General features: G+C 36.1%; 1 protein-coding gene across 4 annotated transcripts in view; it reads left to right on the top strand.

The window, feature by feature from the left end:
• LOC150081675 (LIM domain-binding protein 3-like) overlaps positions 1 to 18,612 on the top strand; it is a 273,752-nt gene that overhangs the window by 163,674 nt on the left and 91,466 nt on the right. For all 4 annotated transcript variants that reach the window (XM_090378805.1, XM_090378806.1, XM_090378803.1 and 1 more), the window contains exon 10: positions 7,508 to 7,630. In XM_090378805.1, the coding sequence (XP_090234931.1) occupies positions 7,508 to 7,630 (123 nt within the window). The remainder of the gene's footprint in view (positions 1 to 7,507; positions 7,631 to 18,612) is intronic.

An 18,612-nucleotide genomic window follows, 5' to 3' on the forward strand; every position in this document is an offset into this window, starting at 1 on the left:
TCTCTTTCTCTCCCTCTCCCCCTCCCCCCTTCACATACAAATTCCTTATAACTCACACCTATTTGTCCAAAAACATGATTGGCATTGTCCTGTTAAAACAAAACATTTTGGGCTTTGTGATGATTTTGAAGTTCTCACCTTTGTAGCTGGTTCATACTGAAACACCAATAGTCACCTCTAGTGACAATACAATTGGGATTATCTTGACAAGTCTACATGAAGTCTTTGCTTGATGACACTCTTCATTGTTTCTGCTAATAAGTGATGATGTGCAGCACAAATTTAGCACAGACCTTCCTTTTCCATCAATCTTCATGCAGAATTTGCAGATCATCTCCTTATTCATATCCAGCTTGTCAGCCACCATTCCAAGGATCAAACAAATGATTGCTTGCCACAATTTTCCAAACTTTTGTGACTCTGTCTGCTCATTTTGAGAAGTTGTTGGATGCTTACTTCTTGAGTTAATGCTAACATTCTCACTTCCATCTTTGAATCAGTAAATACCATTCAAACACACTGGTATGACTTAACATTTCATTTCTGTTGCAAATTTTCCCAATTTAAAGCAAAATTTGATATTCATTTATTGCTCCATTGCAAAATCATGACACAGAATGTACACTACTAATGAAACTGGTTGTTACTTGCAACCTCAGAGAAGTTTAGCTATAAAAGAGATAGACGGTAGAGGTTGTGCAGTAGGCTGCACAACCTCTACCACTACCACCACCGTCTATCTCTTTTATAGCTAAACTTCTCTGAGTAAAAAGTAAATGATGGAGATCAAAAGGTAATAGATCATATCTGGTGGGATATTTAAATTCACACAGATGTAATTCTAATATATTTTTAGATATTTGAGTTTTACTAGTCTATAAAATAGTGTGCCCGTTAATTGGTTAAAAAATCAATGAGAATGTTGTTCTGGTCCAATAAGGGTATTAATTGTAATTACTCTTTTGGTTTATTGTTGAAGAATTCTTTGATCTTCATACAGAAGGCTAATAACTGATGTAATTAATCAGAACGTGAATGTTGTTTTCTTATTAAACACATCAGTTATGAAATAAGAATAGTTATATTTGAAGTAAATTTTTAATTTTTGAGCTCAGTTGTTACTAATTTGATTATTTTAACCCATTCTTATTTTAATTATAATTGAAACTAAAGGGGTCAATAAATGCATGGATTAAAATTATTTATATTTTTATTGTGTTCCTTGATATGGAAGATTTTGAAAGCACCTTCAAAACTGTATACTTGTTAAGGTTGCAGAACCTTCCATAATAAAGAAAGCAATACAAGAATAAATATAAATAATTCTTATTATATATGTGGCATATTTTTTTGTTAGTTTAGTAACTTATTAGAATCAATTTTCTAATCTGTAGAAATTTGAAAAGTTCAGAAATGTCACATTTCTCAGGTTGAACTGTTCATATTATAGTATTAGCATAGGCTATGGTGACTAGATTTATAAAACAGAAAAACGGAACACTCATGGCGAGTTGACATGATTAACTGTCATACTAATTAGAATGATTCTCTTGTACTCGTTTCATGCCAATTAACCATAACCATTTAGCTTGTTTAAAATTAACGTAGGTTACTTACATATTTATCACTGTCTTAGTCTCACATTAACATTGTCAAATTATACAAATCTTTATTGAGATGGTCCAGGAACATACACCACTAATATCTTTGTCATATTTTTTTAGATAACTGAATTTCTTCCAAAAGGTTTGGCTGTTCCTTTATGAAATTGTAAAAGTCCATTTTAAAGACATTTCTTGAAATGTCTTTAAAATGTGTTTTTGTTATTAATATTACCAGTACAGTTTCAATGGTTCCTTTCATCATTACCAGTACAGTTAGAATGGTTCCTTTCATCATTCTAAAATGTGTTCATTAAAGAAAACACCCTCTCTAATGATGCATTTGTGCCTGGTATTCCTAAAACAAAACTCACAATATGTATTATGTTCCCAAAACTAACGTCTGCATTTTTCATTGTTTAAATTGTCTTAGTCCACACCACATTTCTTCCAATGATCAGTCTTAGATTCACATATATTCTTCACATGATTCACTTCATTGAATAGTTCATCTTCATCTATTACTTTTAGTATGTTGATGTCAATTTTGAGTATGTTTTGGACACACTGTTGAACAACACACCAAGATGGAGGGATATTTAACAAAACCTATTTAAACTCGCATAGTTCTGCAAAAGGCTTGGCCCAGTTTTCCACGTATTCTAAGAAAGTATCATAGAAATTGTTGACAATTTCAGTAAACTCAATGTCTCTGACACCATCCTCTGTCAGTTGGTTTTTGAGGTCCAGGTCAGCAGATGTAAAAAAAAAAAAAAAAAAAATTGCTCCTTTCTATTGAACATTTGTTCTGTCATGGCAGTCAGTTCTTGTGCCACTTCACTGCCACAAATGTCCTCTCACTCAATCTTTTTGATAATGTTATTACACGTTTTAAGTTGGCTGTGAATGAACTTGAACCAGAGAAGGGACTGTGGATTACTTAAAAAAAAAAAAAAAAAAAAAAAATCCCTCAAGAGTTTAGGGCTTTTATCTTGTGATAGAAAATGACTTGAGACCATCAAACATTTTGATCATTCTTTCCACTGCAGGTAGCAAGGAAAGCCATCTCGTCTTCACACTTCCTAAAAGTTGCATATATTCCACTTCAATAAAATTGCAGAAGGATTTCAGTGCCTCAACTCTAATAGTGAAAATATAAATGTTGAAACACTTTGTTAATAAATGATTCCACATCAATTGGCAAAATATCTGCACCTTGTTTGCAAAGCATTATGCACAATATGTGTAGTACAGCCTACTTCTAAGATGTTAATTTTTATGTTCTTGCTTAACTTAACAAAGAAATTATTCTTGCCTTTTCTTGTAATGCCACCAAAGTTGATGTTGCAGTTGTCACTACCAAATGCTATTATCTTGTCGGTTAATTTATATTTCTCCAGTATGGACAGAATGTGATCCACTAATATCTCTAATTTGGAATTTCAACAATTTCACATGTATTCCTTTCATAGGTATAAAATACCTCACCAAAACTGGGACCAACTTCGGGCTTGGTAGATTTGATGAATCTACCATAACAGATACATATTTTGCCTCACATAAGTCACAATGAAATGCAAAAGGAGCCAGTACATTCACAACTGTACTTTCTCATTTTTTTTTCTTGCACATGTGAATCTTTTTGAGAATAAGTTTCATGTGATGGTAGATGGAAAACTAGCAATCCTTCTTGTGCAGCGAGACATTTCCATTCACCATTTATATCTTGTTGTTTTGTCACGAAAGAGGTTAGTTTATAGCTTGCACTTTTTGCTGCAACTGCTTTTTTGTGCTTGTTAGCAGTGTTGTGTAATATCTGAACAACCACCACGTTCAATAGAAAATTCAGCTGTACAAACAGTGCATAAAACTTTACCATTAACATTGTCTTTCACTTAGGAAAGGGAATTCTTCTTTAAACATGTCTGAAGCTACACTTTCACTTGGGCATCTCAACCTATAGTCAACAAATTGAATTTATAATTAATTACTAGACTCTTCAAATGTTAGAGTTTAGAAAAACACCAAAGAAAATACTAGAATTCATTCGCGTGTCTATTGCGTCAGCCATGCTGCACACACAATCCATGTGCAGAAGAAAGAAAGAAAAGGAAAATGGGATGAGTTTTTAAAAAAAATGGGACATTTGGCATCCTGTTTACATTTTCTCAGAACAATAGGATCAGTGGCTAAAAAAAAGGAGACAATCCCATTAAAAATAGGGTCACCCTATCATAGGATAAAGAATGCAAAGAAACTAGGCTTTTGCTGCATCAACAAAAAACATAATAGAAAAAACGTACAGTGGTCAAAAACACACTATAGTCTTTGTTTTTTCTTTTTGTTCCATTTCAGTGTGAAAATTCTACAATCATTCATTTTTCTCCCTCCCTCTGTGTCTTATACACTTCATATTATCCAATACTCTAGTTGCCATGCTCTATAACCCATACCTTCATAACTCTTCTCATAAGGACAACCCCTAATATTCTTACCTAATAGATAAGTTCCTTTGGATTTTGATTTAATAATTATTATATTATTTGAAAATTAAAGATAATTTAATATTATAATTAAAACATTTAATATTCTAGATTACTTGTCTGATTGTAATTTAATAAAAAAATAGTGTAAAATTTAGCCATAAGTATCAGAACTCCTGTTTATACTACTTGTAGTATGAATATAAGCAAGACAGTTTTTGAACCCTTTTTTTTTTCATTAATCTTTCACTGAAACCTCATCAAGGTGTTCAGTAGTTATAAAAGTATACCGCAAATCCACTAATCTTAAATTATATTATATTTATCTTTTCATGTTTATAATTTCTTTAATCAAAAATGGTTTCAGTATTTTCAACCAAATAAACAATGCATATTGATACTTCATGCAAATGGTTTACAATAAAAATAGTAATTTATAAACTTATCGAGGTATGTACATAGTCAAATACAACCCTGCATGAACTCACTGACCTCGTTTAGTGAGCATCATTCTTAGCATAATCTAGTGTGTGGTTCAAAGAAATAATTTGATCTTTTAACACACCAAGCCCAGAACCAAACAAAACTTTAAAATATGATGGTTGGTGTGTGTGTGTCATTGCATTAATTTGGAAGAAAAATCTGGGAATGCTGTTTGAACATTGCCAGAATCCAGCTTCAGATTATTGTTTGAAGCTAGATTGTTTAAAAAAAATCAGAAGACTTATTTAAGAAAGTGTTAAATTGGCAAATATATTGAATGGACAAGAATGCAGCATAAGTAACATGATTAACTTGTGTACACAGAAGGGGATTGTAATGCTAGATCTTTAGCTTTTAATAAACAATAATGAAATGATAGCTTATCTTGAGTTGACCAAGACATGTGGTCTAATCAAGGTAAGAATTAATTTCAAATTTAAAATACAGCATTTCAATCATATTCAAATGAACTGCATTCTAGGAATGCACCAAATAACTTTTGAAGTATTGGTGAAGTCGGTGGTTTTCAACCTTTTTTAATAACGGCACCCCTAAGTAAGTTATTTTATTTTGCGGCACCCCTACTCAATTTTCTGCCTGTTAGATCTGATTTTCTCTCTCTCTCTCTCTCTCTCTCTCTCTATATATATATATATATATATACAAAATTTGTATATATTAATATTAAAAAATATATACGTTATATGATATTTATTACAATAATATGATTATAAAAATTACATTTCATAATACAAATTTTATATATATATATATACACACACACACACACACACACACACACACACACACACACACACACACACACACACACACACAGTATATAATTTTATTCTTTATACAGAGGTACTAAGTAAACATCAATTATAGATCACCACAAAATTAAAAAGATACTGTACACCTTTTTATAATGAAATAAACATATAAATTAAAAAATAAGTTTAAGTAACTTAAACTCAAATTACGTGGCACCCCTGGAATGTTGTTGTGGCACCCCGGTTGAAAACCACTGGGTTAAGTCATCAAATACAGATATCATAGACATATCAAAAACTTGGTGCTATTCTGGCAATGGACATACAGAACGGGAGATGGGGTTATACTTTGGTTAAGTGCACATCATGTAGATTCTGAAATAATAATCCGTGTCAAATTCCCAGTTGACATGGATTGCTACTATAATGTCAAGTCATTCTGTTGTGACATGAACACTGGGAGAATGGATGTAGAAGCATATTATAAGGTTGTCAGAGGCAGTTCAGGAGAATTTTGATGAAATTAAACATTTCTAATATAAAAACAATTCTGTCAAAAGTGTCTTTGAGAATAGCAATTTGCAGAAATATGCTACCTACTCTTCCTCTCCCACATGATCATGATTTTACATGTTGGAGTACATGATTACAAGTGGCATTGTTTTATGCTTAAAAGTCTAATTCTATAAAAGAATTTGTTGGTATTGGACAGTACACATTCAGCAGTTGTTGATAGCACTAAGGCAATGCTTCCAGATTCTTTGGCTAGAAAACATTTATTGTTCATCCAGACCATTTCAGCTTGTTATCTAGTTGTATAACCACATTTGAAACATGGGGACTTTCTTTGAGCAGTGCAATTGGAGAGATGGGAAAAGTTTAATTGCAAATTTTGTCCATGCCTGGAGTCATAGGAGAAGAAAGTTTTTAACATTGACAAATGTAAAATACTGCATATGGGTAGCAGTAACTCCAGAGAAATCTACCAACTGTATGGTGTTGCACTCAAAGTAATGGAGAATGAAAGAGACCTGGGGGTATTTGTGCAGTCAGATATGAAGTTTTCTGAGCAGTGCAGACAGGCTGCCAGAGCAGGTCATGTGGTCCTGTCAATGATATACAGGGATTTTGCTAGCTGGGATAAGGAGGTGATAATCCCCTTGTATAAGGCAATGGTCAGGCTACACCTTGAGTACTGCATACAGATCTGGAAGCCTCATTTTAGGAAGGATATAGAGTTGCTAGAATGAGTACAGAGAAGGGCAGCAAGACTGGTGAGGGGAACAAAGGGGTGCTCTTATAAAGAAAGTCTTAAGTTCTGCAAATTGTGGCACCTGCGAGGTGATCTGATTGAGACTTATAAGCATTGAATAGATTGAGCAGGTTCAATGCTGATGGGTAGTTGATTGCTGGAACAAACTTCTATCTGTCGTTGTGGAAGTTGATAGCTTAAATAAATTCAAGGAAGAAGTGGACAAACTTTTGAAGTGAATGGATGGGTGAAATAATTTTTTTTTTTTTTTTTGGCTAATGCTGTATAAACTTGCTTTCTTGCATCATATGCCTCTACTAATGCTACTATGTAATGGAAGAAGGCAAAAAGGCATGTAAAGTGAAGAATAAATATAATTAAAGCTGATAGAGAAGTAAAAACATCAAAAATTACACAAGATTTATAATTAAGAAGGAATACTTTTTTGGATAAAATAACTCAAATAAGCTGCCAAAAAAAAAAAAAGTCTTCTGATGTTTTGATAACAGTAAAATTTTAGTATCTTTTGAAAATAGTCATGAAAATTGATAAGGTATAATTTTATTATTCATTACAAGCGTTTTCTTCTTGACATTAAATATCTACTTCATGTTTAAGAATTTAATATTGAAAAGAAACATTTTTCAGTTTTAAAAGAATTATTTTTTGGGATTAATCAGAATTAGAAGAATATTACATTCTGGCACTAATCTGTTACAAGAATCATTTTTAAAAAAAATTTTTTAACAGCAGAATCATTTTTAAAAATCAATTTCTGTTAATAACTTTATTGTCAAATATAGTTTAAAATAGTTATTCTTCTTTATTTGGCTTATTTATCAATTGCTATTTCTTTTTTTTTTCTTTTTTTTTATTTTATTTTATTTGTATATGGGTGCCTCTCTCTACCTTTAGAGAACTTCAAATATCCATCATGTTGAAGCACCTACCAGTCCCCAGACTGTGAAGGTTCCTCCTCCTGTTTTTCCAAAGCCTGCTTCTTCTTTTTCAGCAGCTGTTCCATCCTCATCCTATGAGGTATCTTGTTGCTGAGTATTTGTTGCATGATGAGCATCTTGAAATATAATGGCTCTCTTGCTTTCCTATGTGTGAAACTGTTCTTTTATTTTTTAATCCACAGAAATTGATGCCTTTTAACACAAGTCCTAAAAAGAGATTCATTTGCTTGGACTATTCTGCGTGCGTGTGTGTGTGTGTGTGTGTGTGTGTGTGTGTGTGTGTGTGTGTGTGTGTGTGTGTGTGTGTGTGTGTGTGTGTGTGTGTTTATCAGTTTTCTAAAAAAAAAAAAAAAAAAAATCTATTTAGTGTGATCCTGTAGTATGTCTGCTGCTGAATAGCTTTAGAGTTGTTTTTTGTTAATACCTTGCTTTAATAATTGTTTTGATTTTACTAAAAATAGTTTGAAAGTAACAGACATTTTTCTATTACCAACATATGCTTTCATATTTCAAATTGCTTATATCGCTATATTTAGAAAATAGGCACTCTCTCTATTATGAATTCTGATTTAAGTATACTTTTATGATATTGCGTTATATAATATTTGAGAATTAGATGTTAAATAAACATATTTGCACTGGTTACTATGATTATTTGGATATTTATTCTCTATTATTGTCAAATATGATTAACTATTAATATACAGGAAATAGTCATACATATCAAACTCATTAACATGTGCAGGTTCTTCATGTAGAATAAACATCCAAATAATTGCAACATAGAAATGTCTTTCTTTATCATTCATTATGGACAACTTGTGCTACTGCAATCTGTTTCCACATCAGGGCAATATCAATATTTTATATTTAATACTGAAAAAATAATAATTTCAGCTAATTAACTGCTATGAGAGAAAATTGGATAATAAGGACTCTAACGTTCTAATTTAAAAAAAAAAAACGATGTAGAAATATAAACTTCAAACATTTATAGAGTGCTATGTGATAAATTAGATGATTTCCGATTCTATTATTAACTTCTCAGCACTTTCCATTTCACCTATTCATTCACTCCAATAGTAAATAAGTTGTATCTTGAATTTATTAAGCTATCAACTTCCACAACAGATGTAAGTTTGTTCCACCAATCAACCACCTGCTGGCTAAGAGCAAAATTCCTCACATCTATTCTACAACCATAGTTCCTCAATTTGAATTTCTGCCCTCTTGTGTGTGAGCAAGAGAAAGAATCCTATCAGCATTGAGCTTGCTCAATCCATTCAAAACTTTAAACACCTCAATCAGATCACCTTGCAGGTGCCTAGTCTCTGGAAACTGCAATTTGCAGAACTGAAGCCTTTCTTGTTAAGACCATCCCATTGTTTCCCCCACCAATCTCATTGCCCTTCTCTGTACTCATTCCAGCAGCTCTACATCCTTCCTAAAATGAGGCCTCCAGAACTGTATGCAGTATTCAAGATATGGCCTGACCATTGCCTTATACAATGGGATAATTGCCTCCTTATCCCTGCTAGCAAAATTCCTCTATGTCATTGACAAAACCCCATGAGCTTCCCTAGCAGCCTGTCTGCATTGATCACAGAACTTCATATCTGGCTGCTCAATTACCCCCAGATCTTTTTTAATTTTCCACCACCCTGAGTGTAGTACTACACAGTTGGTACATTACTCTGGGTTACTATTACCCATATGCAGTACTTTGCATTTGTAAATGTTAACCTCAATTGCCATTTCTCAGCCAATTTCCTAACGTTTCTAGATCCTGTTGCAGTAGCGTATCGCCATTGCTGTCCTTAGCCACCCTGCCAACCTTTGTATCATCTGCAAACTTGGACATTAATCCTGATATGCCTTCATCAGTATCATTGATAAATATAGAAAAGTACAATGGGCTCAACACCGAACCCTGTGGAACTCAGCTAATAACATTTAGTTCATGAAGAGCAGTGTCCATTGATTACCACCCTCTGTCTTCTCCCACTCAACCATCCCTTTATCCATAGCAACAAATTGCCCTTAATACCATGCTGCTCCAATTTGCACAGCAGTCTTATGTGCAACAGTATCAAAAGCTTTCCTGAAATCTAAGTACAGTATATGATATAAAAATTATTTTTTTTGTGTCCAGTTCTTTTTTGACCCCATTGTAGTATCCAGTCAAACTAGTCAGACAAGATTTCCACTTAACAAACCCATGCTGTGTCTTAAGTATAATTGCAGCCTTGTCTTGATGATCCCGAATTACCTCTTTTACCAATGACTTTATTATTTTCCCTGTAACAGAAATTAAAGTAACAGTCTGTAATTATTCATGTCACCCTTTTATCCCCCTTTGTGAATTGGGGATACATTCACACATCCCAGTCTTCAAGGACCTGCCCTGAATTCAAGGATGCTCTCATAATTATGACTAAGGGCTTGCTTACTTCCTTCACTCTCAATTGCCTTTCTTATGTTTAACTTCAACAATTTCTCTTCTGCTTTCCTCTTAATTATTACAAAATCATTTAGCTCTCTGTTAGTGTTTAATAAATTTCTGGCATCCTCTTCCACAAAGAATTTCTTGTGTGTGAATGTAGATGTATAATATTCATTCAGTTTGTCAGCAATCTGCATGACGATTGGTATATTCTGAACTTTAAACTTATCAACAGTCGAACCATCAATATCAAGTGAATCAATTTGATTCATCTCCTTCCTTCTAGTGGTTACATAAGTAAAGAAGTCTTCTGTTTTTCTTTGCATTCCTTACCAAAGATTTCTTTCAATCTGCCTTTGCTTTCCTAACCTCCTTTGTGACTTGGTTTTAGAGAGTAGTTTATATCTACCATAGGCTTCTGTGTTGACTGATAATTTACATGCATCTCATGAATTTTTCCTCTCTGCCACGAGTCTGGTCAGTTCATCTGACATCCATTTAGGCAGTACCTTGAAGAGTATTTATTAGTTGGTATGGAAAGCCTAGTAGCTTCTGTGATTAATTCCTGGAATGGTTCCCATTTAGAATTTACCGATGGTAACCTCATTAATTGGTCTCATTGTGTAGAATTTAAAAATTGTCTGAGACCACTGTAGTCACCTTTACGAAAGCAAAAATCCTTTCCTTTACCCTTAATAGTAGTTTCATCCTTAAGTAAATACCAAATCAATACACTGTGATCAGTGCCACTTAGTGGTTCTTCTATGTGCAGATTCTTAATGCAGGAATAATTATTGCTGATAATCAGATCAATAGTATTGCTCCCTCTTGCCTCTCTAACATGCTGCTACAGGAAACAGTCATCAAAAAATCAAAAGTCTGGTGTGTGTGTTTGTGAGAAATCCACAACTTCCATTCAATATTTGCAGAGTTAAAATCCCACATAAGACATATTTAATGGTCCACTCTATTTTTCTGTACAGTTGGTCTTTATATTCATCAGAGTCATTAAGCCTGCAACACACTCCTATTCTCATTTTTTCTTTCCCAATGCTAATGTCACATCAAACTGACTCAAAATTGCACTGGCCACCCATGTCAACCGGATACAATGCTATAGATTTTGTGTGCCTCTTCACTAAGGACATACCCCCCCCTTACCATCCTGTCTGATATTTCTGTATTCATTGTACTCCCCATATGTACTTCCCAAGACTGCAGTTATAGTTCAGACACAGCATGGGTTTGTTAAGGGGAAGTCTTGTCTGACCAATTTGATTGAATACTAAGGTGACAGATCACAAAGGAACTGGATGCAAAAATATAATTTTGATGTCATATACTTGAATTTCAGAAAAACGTTTGATACTGTTGCACATGGAAGACAATTTACAAATTGGAGCAGTATTGCATTAAGGGTAAGTTGCTGCTATGGATAAAGGATGGCTGAGTGGAAGAAGACAGAGTCGTAATCAATGGACACTTCTCTTCGTGGACTAATGTTATTAGTCGAGTTCCCCAGAGGTTCGGTGTTAGGCCCATTGTTGTTTTCTATATTATCAATGATATTGATGAAGGTATATCAGGCTTAATGTCCAAGTTTCCATACAATACAAATGTTGGCTGGCAGGATTGTTAATGACAATGACAGTATGCTACAGAAACAGAAACTAGAAAAGTTGGGCAGATGGGCTGAGGTGTGGCAACTGAAGTTTAACATTGAAAAATACAAATACTGCATATGGATATCAGTAACCCCAGAGTAGCATACCAACTGTGTTGTACTACATTCATGGTAGTGGAGAATGAAAAAGACCTGTGGGTAATTGTGCAGTCAGATATAAAGTTTTCTGAGCAGTGCAGACAGGGTGCCAGAATAGCTCATGGAATCTTGTCAGTTATGTACAGGAATTTTGTTAGCAGGGATAAGGAGGTGATTATCCCCTTGTATAAGGCAATGATCAGGCCACACCTTGGGTACTGCATACAGGTCTGGAGGCCTCATTTTAGGAAGGATGTAGAACTGTTGGAAAGTCTACAGACAAGGGCAATGAGATTGGTGAGGAGAATAAAGGGTTGTTCTTACCAAGAATGGCTTAAATTCTGCAAACTACAGAGTCTGGTGCCTAGGCACCTGCAAGGAGATCTGATTGAGGTGTATAAGGCATTGAATGGTTTGAGCAAGCTGAATGCTGATGGGATTCTTCCTCTTGCTCAGATTAAATAAATTTTTCTGTTTATACTCCGGCACGACAACCAAGTCAGTAGAGTTTACAATAAATCGTCAATACAAATATTTGTCGTATTTAGTAGTCATGGGCTTGAACCCCGGTCCACTCAAGGAATGCGTGCTATGCACTCTCGCTCCTGACCAAGGGGGCATAAATTTAACTTGAGGAAAGGTAGTTGTAGAATAGATGTGCGAAAGTTTGCCAGCGAGCGGTGGTTGATTGCTGGAACAAACTTCCATCAGTCATTGTGGAAGTTGATAGCTTAAATTAATTCAAGGAAGAACTGGACAAATGTTTTGGAGCTAATGGATAAGTGAAATGGGAATTTTTATTTTTTATTTTATTTTTTGCTGATACTGTTATAAGCTTGCTTTCTTGTATCATATGCCTATGCTAATATCTCGACAAGTCTATATTTGTTATCTTGACCAGCAATTCAAATTCATTAAGTTCATTTACTATACTCCTAACATTGGTGTGCATGCAAGTATACATGCATCTGTTCTTACTCTTAGTTCCCTAACACAGCCCATTTATTTACTTGACGACTTTCATGATGAATCCTAGCAGTCCTTGAAATCCCCAGCACCTTGCTTTAATTAAAAATAAAAAACTATTTTAAAATATGATTTATTTTGAAATTTTTTGAATTTCTGCTTATTTTCCTTAACAACTTGGCCATCAGGTGTGCTGTGGTAGTCCACATTGCAAAGTGGTACAAATAACAATAATAGTTGTTCTCCATAATGATATTTCATTGGACTTATGTGGTGCAAAGCTGATTAGTGGTGTCTTTCATAAGATTCCAAAAAAAAATTGGCACAAAATTTCAGAAGGCATATTCATAAGATTTTCATGTTTTGTAAAATTTGAAAGATAACAAATTTCGCTTGTGTAATATATGTGCAATTTCAACTGCAGGAAATGTAATATAATCAGACATTTGCAAACAAATAAACATTAAGACAGCATGCAGGCATAGAAATAAATGCAAAAATTGATGTATTTCATGGTGGCAATGATGTCATACATACCGAATGTTTATTTGCATATTTTTTATATAATATCAGTGTGGATACACCATAGTTTACCCATAAATTTAACTACATACGTAGTGTAAAGGCATCCTTTAATTTTATCTCATATTGTGGCTACTTTAAAACAAGATACCAGGTATTACACTACTTCAAATAAATAACACTTCTCTAGTAGAGGAAACTACTGATATTTATTCTCAGTGGGCACTGCCACCCAGATGGCACCATTTCAAAGCTAGTTGGCTTCATGTGTATGCCATATCCAAAATTTCATTACTTCATACAGCATGCCCCCCCCCCACAGGCAACTCCGTAGCCAGGTGGGAAGGAGCACCAGTGCATAGCACATGCTTCTTGATTAGACCGGGGTTCGAGCCTGTCACCACCAAATACAGAGGATGCGGAAAGGTCAGGGAATGACCACCGCATATCCCGGAGCAATATGGCCTTAGTTGCTAATGCTCCTAAAAACCAAATAACAAACAACAATAAACATCCCCCCCCCAACTTTTCTTACTATTGAATACACCATGAATTTTCCCATCTCTTCCATCATGCAGTATGATTGATGTCTTTTGAGATTATGATGTACATCATGGCAAGATCCAAACTTCCTTACATTTCAAGGGTACAGCTCTAAAACGGTGTTCGCAGGCCGGCGCTTTTTAGTACACCGGGCAGAACCTATTGGTAACTCTCTAGGAGGTTTCTGGATCAGCTAGTGTATAATCTTGCTACCTCTACTCTCCCAAATAGGCTGTCCCCAGAGCTCGGTCCTGGGGCCTTTCTTTTGGTCCATCATTCTGGACGAGTTCCTTGGGATGGACTTGGGGATGACTCAACCCCTTGCGTTTGCTGACGATTTGGTTTTGGTGGTGCATGGTGACACAAGAGCTGATCTAGAGGAGCGAGCAAATTGCGCACTAACTAAGCTTCAGGATTGGGCAGCCATTCACTGACTAAAGATCTCAGGAGAGAAAACCAAATCTATATTGCTCAAGGGGACGCTCCAACTATGAAGACCACCGTTATCAAAATTGACAACACCTCCATAAGATTATACCTAGAAATAAAGTATTTAGGAATTGTCTTAGATATGGAGCTAAATTTCCATCCTCACTTGAAATATATGTCACGGAAAATAAAAAAATACTCAGCCATGATCATCTGTATAAGCCGTGCAGACTGGGGCCTTAAGCGCCGGGCTTAACCTTGATAACAACCCCAAACAGGGAAAGGAAGACAATCTCTGAAATTATGTACAGGACCTGGCAAGAGACATGGGACACCAGCAACAAAGGATTGATAACCAAAAAGTTCATTCCCTCTGTAAACCTCATCAGTCCAAAGCCTCCTCTCTGGTACTCACCAGGCCTCCATACTACATTTCTATTGACAGGCCACGGACCCTTTAAAGCGAAGCTAACATCCCTAGGCATTGAAGATGATCCACTGTGTCACTGCAGGGCTGAAGAAACGTGGGATCACGTAATGTATAATTGTCATAAATATGACGAGTTCTGGCTAAGGTTTGCCACTAAAATGCAAGAAAATCCCCGGCATTGTGAGCACCTGATTATGATGGACAAGCAGCGCTACGCCGCCTTTACAGAGTTTGCGCAGTCTGTCTTCACTGCTAGACGGGTTCGGCACCCAAACACCACCCATTGAAGATCAAAGTAAGAAACTTCCTGGATATGACAATCCTCTCAGAAGAAGGAAAAAAAAAAAAAAAACCTCCTTCCTTCCTTCATCCCAGGAGTGACAGAACTCACCAGCACAGCTCAGCTGCGCAGCCATTAGGCCTCCCTAAGCACGCTCCCTTGCATGGTCCTTTGCCTCCACTCCCCGGCAGGAGGGGGAGTTTATCCCTGGTGTCTCCCCCCCCTTCGCCACCCCTCTTTTTCACTCTGGTGGGGCATGGGCCTGCTCCACTGATTTTGGTCATCTTCCCTATGGACCCCATATCTCTATCTTTCCCCCCAGTCTTCAGTCTCCCTCCCCTTCTCTAACTTACAACTAGCGTCCGAATCAACTCCAAATTGCTTGAGTCCTACACCCAAAAACTTAACAACATCAAATCGCCCAACTAGTACTCCCTTTGTTTTGGATGACCCCTATCTATAGCGGTTTTTTTTTTTTTTTTTTCCTAGATCCCTGCCACTGAAATCCCAGGAAATTAGGTGGCAGGACCTGCCAGAGTAAATAACTATAATAGTGGTGTACCTGGTCTGCCTCCACGGGGCGGAATGGGGCAATGTTGGGTCCCATTAGGGGCCCAGCGGCTAAATGACCAGATTAACAACGGTACACGACACTACACAAATACAAAATCCATATACTTTTAAACCTCTGGCATTGACAGTGTTCTGTTTCACACCCACAATGTATAGCATGCAGAGATGGGGGAACCCCTCGTGCCGTTTAACCCTAAACAAACACACACACACACATACACACTCTCCCAGATAGTGATTAGAGGGAGTCCGAGTAGTGTGTATATGGGGGGGCATTTTCGATGCCACATTATGTCAAGGATCTGGATATATTCCTACCACGTGTATGCCATATCCAAAATTTCATTACTTCATACAGCATGCCTCCCCCCCCCACACACTTTTCTTACTATTGAATACACCATGAGTTTTCAAACTAATAGTTAGCTTATCTGCAAAAATATCTAAACCTCCCAAACACTTCCTAGTCCGTTTCACAAATATACATGGTCTCAGTTCTAATCTCAACGATGTTCATTTCCATTTGCAGTCTGCCAAACCCCATGTACTTTTTCTGAAAGAATCTCAGTTATTGGTTGAGTCAACTACTGCTCATCTCAGCTGCCCAAATTATTTGCTGTATGATTCCTTTCATCTCAAAGGTGGTACTTGTGCATATGTCCGTTCTGATATTCCCTGTCAGAGACTTGGTAATTTGGAATCTCCTCTTTTCAATCTTCTCTGGTTTAAAATCTCTCTACCTCATTGTGTCAAATTCATCTGTTGTCTCTACCATTCTCCCAACTCTGCTAGTCACTTGGAGCTCTTTGACTTCCTCTCTTTGCAACTTGACTTTCTCCATTCCAATTTTCCTTGGTGATTTTAATGTTCACAACACCAGCTGGCTTCCGTTTTCTTGGTAAAACGGAACTTCCCAACTTCCCAACATGCTGCATTCAATGCATCCTGTGGTCTTCCGTCAAAAGGATGTTAGAAGGATTTTGACAAATCTTGATGCTCAGAAAGCTCCAGGTCCTGATGGTATTTCTCCACTTGTTCTCAAAACCTGTGCTCCTGAACTTACTCCTCTTCTTTTCTGTATTTTTTCACTTTCTTATTCCAAAGGTGTTTTTCCTTCTGCTTGGAAATTTGCTCATATCCAGCCAGTTCCTAAAAAAGGAGACAAATCCCTCCCATCCAATTATCGACCCATTGCAATTACTTCTACTCTTTCTAAAGTAATTGAGAAATCAATTAACCACCAACTTTTAAACTACCTAAATCCTTCCATCTGATCAACGATCACCAGTATGGATTCCATCAGTGTCAATCAAATGGTGATATTCTGACTTATGTTACCTATTTATGGACAAATTCAATGTAACAGTTTGGTAAAACACAAACAGTTGCTCCTGACATCTCAAAGGCTTTCGATAGTGTTTGGCATAAAGGTCTTCCAAACAAGTTTCCATCTTTTGGTTTGCCAACTGTTTTTTGTAATTGGTTATCCAGTTTTCTCTCTGATCGCTCACTGAGGGTGATGGTAGATGTCTTCTAACTTTTCCACAAATGCTGATGTACCCCAAGGTTCAGTTCTTTTTCCCACTCTCTTCCTCTTGTATATTAATGACCTTTCATTGACCGGAAATCCTATCCATAGTTTTGCTGTTGATAGCACATTGCATTCCAGTTTGAGAAACCTTGCCCTGCTCAATCAGCTTCAACTTCTCGAATATCCTCTAACAATTCCTTAAATGCTGATGTCCAGGTAATTCTCCAGTGGGGCAAAGACAACTTAGTTGATTTCAGTCCTTCTAAAACTCAGTCCTCCCTTATATCTCGCAAAAAGGATTCAGCTCCTATGCTTATCTTTGGTGAGACACTCCGATTTCTAGGCAAGATGATATATCTCTTTTGGGGATTACCCTGACTTCTAATCTGTCTTGGCACAAGCACATTACAAATATTGCTTCCTCTACTTCTAAAAAACTTAGTTTTCTCTTTCACTCCTCTTAGTGTTACTTTTCTTCTAAACAGCTATTAACTCTGTACAAATTGCAAATCCACCCTACCATGGAATATTGTTCCCATATCTGGGGCAGTGCCCCCAAAACCACTTTCAGGCTTCTAGATTCCATTCAGAAGAAGGCAGTTAGGTTAATTAATGACTCATCTCTAACAGACTCTCTCCATTCTATCTCATAGACGTTCTGTTTCTGCTACATGCCTTTTCTACAGATACTTCCACAGGCACTGTTCTTCTGAATTGGCTTCTATATTTCATGCTCTCTCTTTAAAAACAGTCCAAACAAAAATTTTATTAAAAACGGTGCCGCCACCAGCCAACATCCCTTTACTGACCAACTTCAAACTCACAGAACCAAATTTTCATCTTCCTCGTTTATTCATTCAGTTGCAGTTTTCTGGAACAATCTTCCTTCACATGTATTTTCTGAGAATTACAGTCCACAGACTGTAAACAAATATCAACAAATATCTTCTTTCATCTTCTCAATCTTCAACCCAAGCATGGTACTAAGTACTGTACATTCTAATGCATCTCATGTTTGTGGTTCTCAAAAAAAAAAAAAAAAAAAAAAAAGCACCCTCTGCTTCTACTCTGATTCTCTCACTGCCATAAGGAGTGTAAAAGCTGCTGGGGACTGAATGCCATTTGTTTCATTGTGCTGTCATATATAATAAAGTGCTGGAGGATTTGGTTTTTTCCTCTTCACGCTGACCAGGCATCTTGAAGTGAATCACTCTACACATTTGTTGCCACCAAAGTGACGTAACAAGGCTTACCACGAGAACGTGTGCATGAGTGGATTTTAGATAGGCAGGCCAGCCAGACTTCTCCTAAATCTTCTAAAATAAAAAAGATATTGGACCCATCAGTGTTTTAGTCTGTGTCTGATAACACACAGAATGCCTGTTCCCCCTCTAAGCTCCAGTTTCTTATTATATATAATTAAGAATTATTAATATGTATAATTAACCACTCTTTTACCATGTGGAGTTTTTAATATATATTTTATTAAGCATAGTGTGAACTAATATATACAATAGTGTGACGTTTCGGTTATATTGATACCCATCATCAGACCATGCTGCTGACTGCCCTCAGACCTGAA

The sequence above is a fragment of the Mastigoproctus giganteus genome, chromosome 8 (genome assembly GCF_048544385.1).
Source record: "Mastigoproctus giganteus isolate SK-2022 chromosome 8, ASM4854438v1, whole genome shotgun sequence".
Classification (NCBI taxonomy): domain Eukaryota; kingdom Metazoa; phylum Arthropoda; class Arachnida; order Uropygi; family Thelyphonidae; genus Mastigoproctus; species Mastigoproctus giganteus.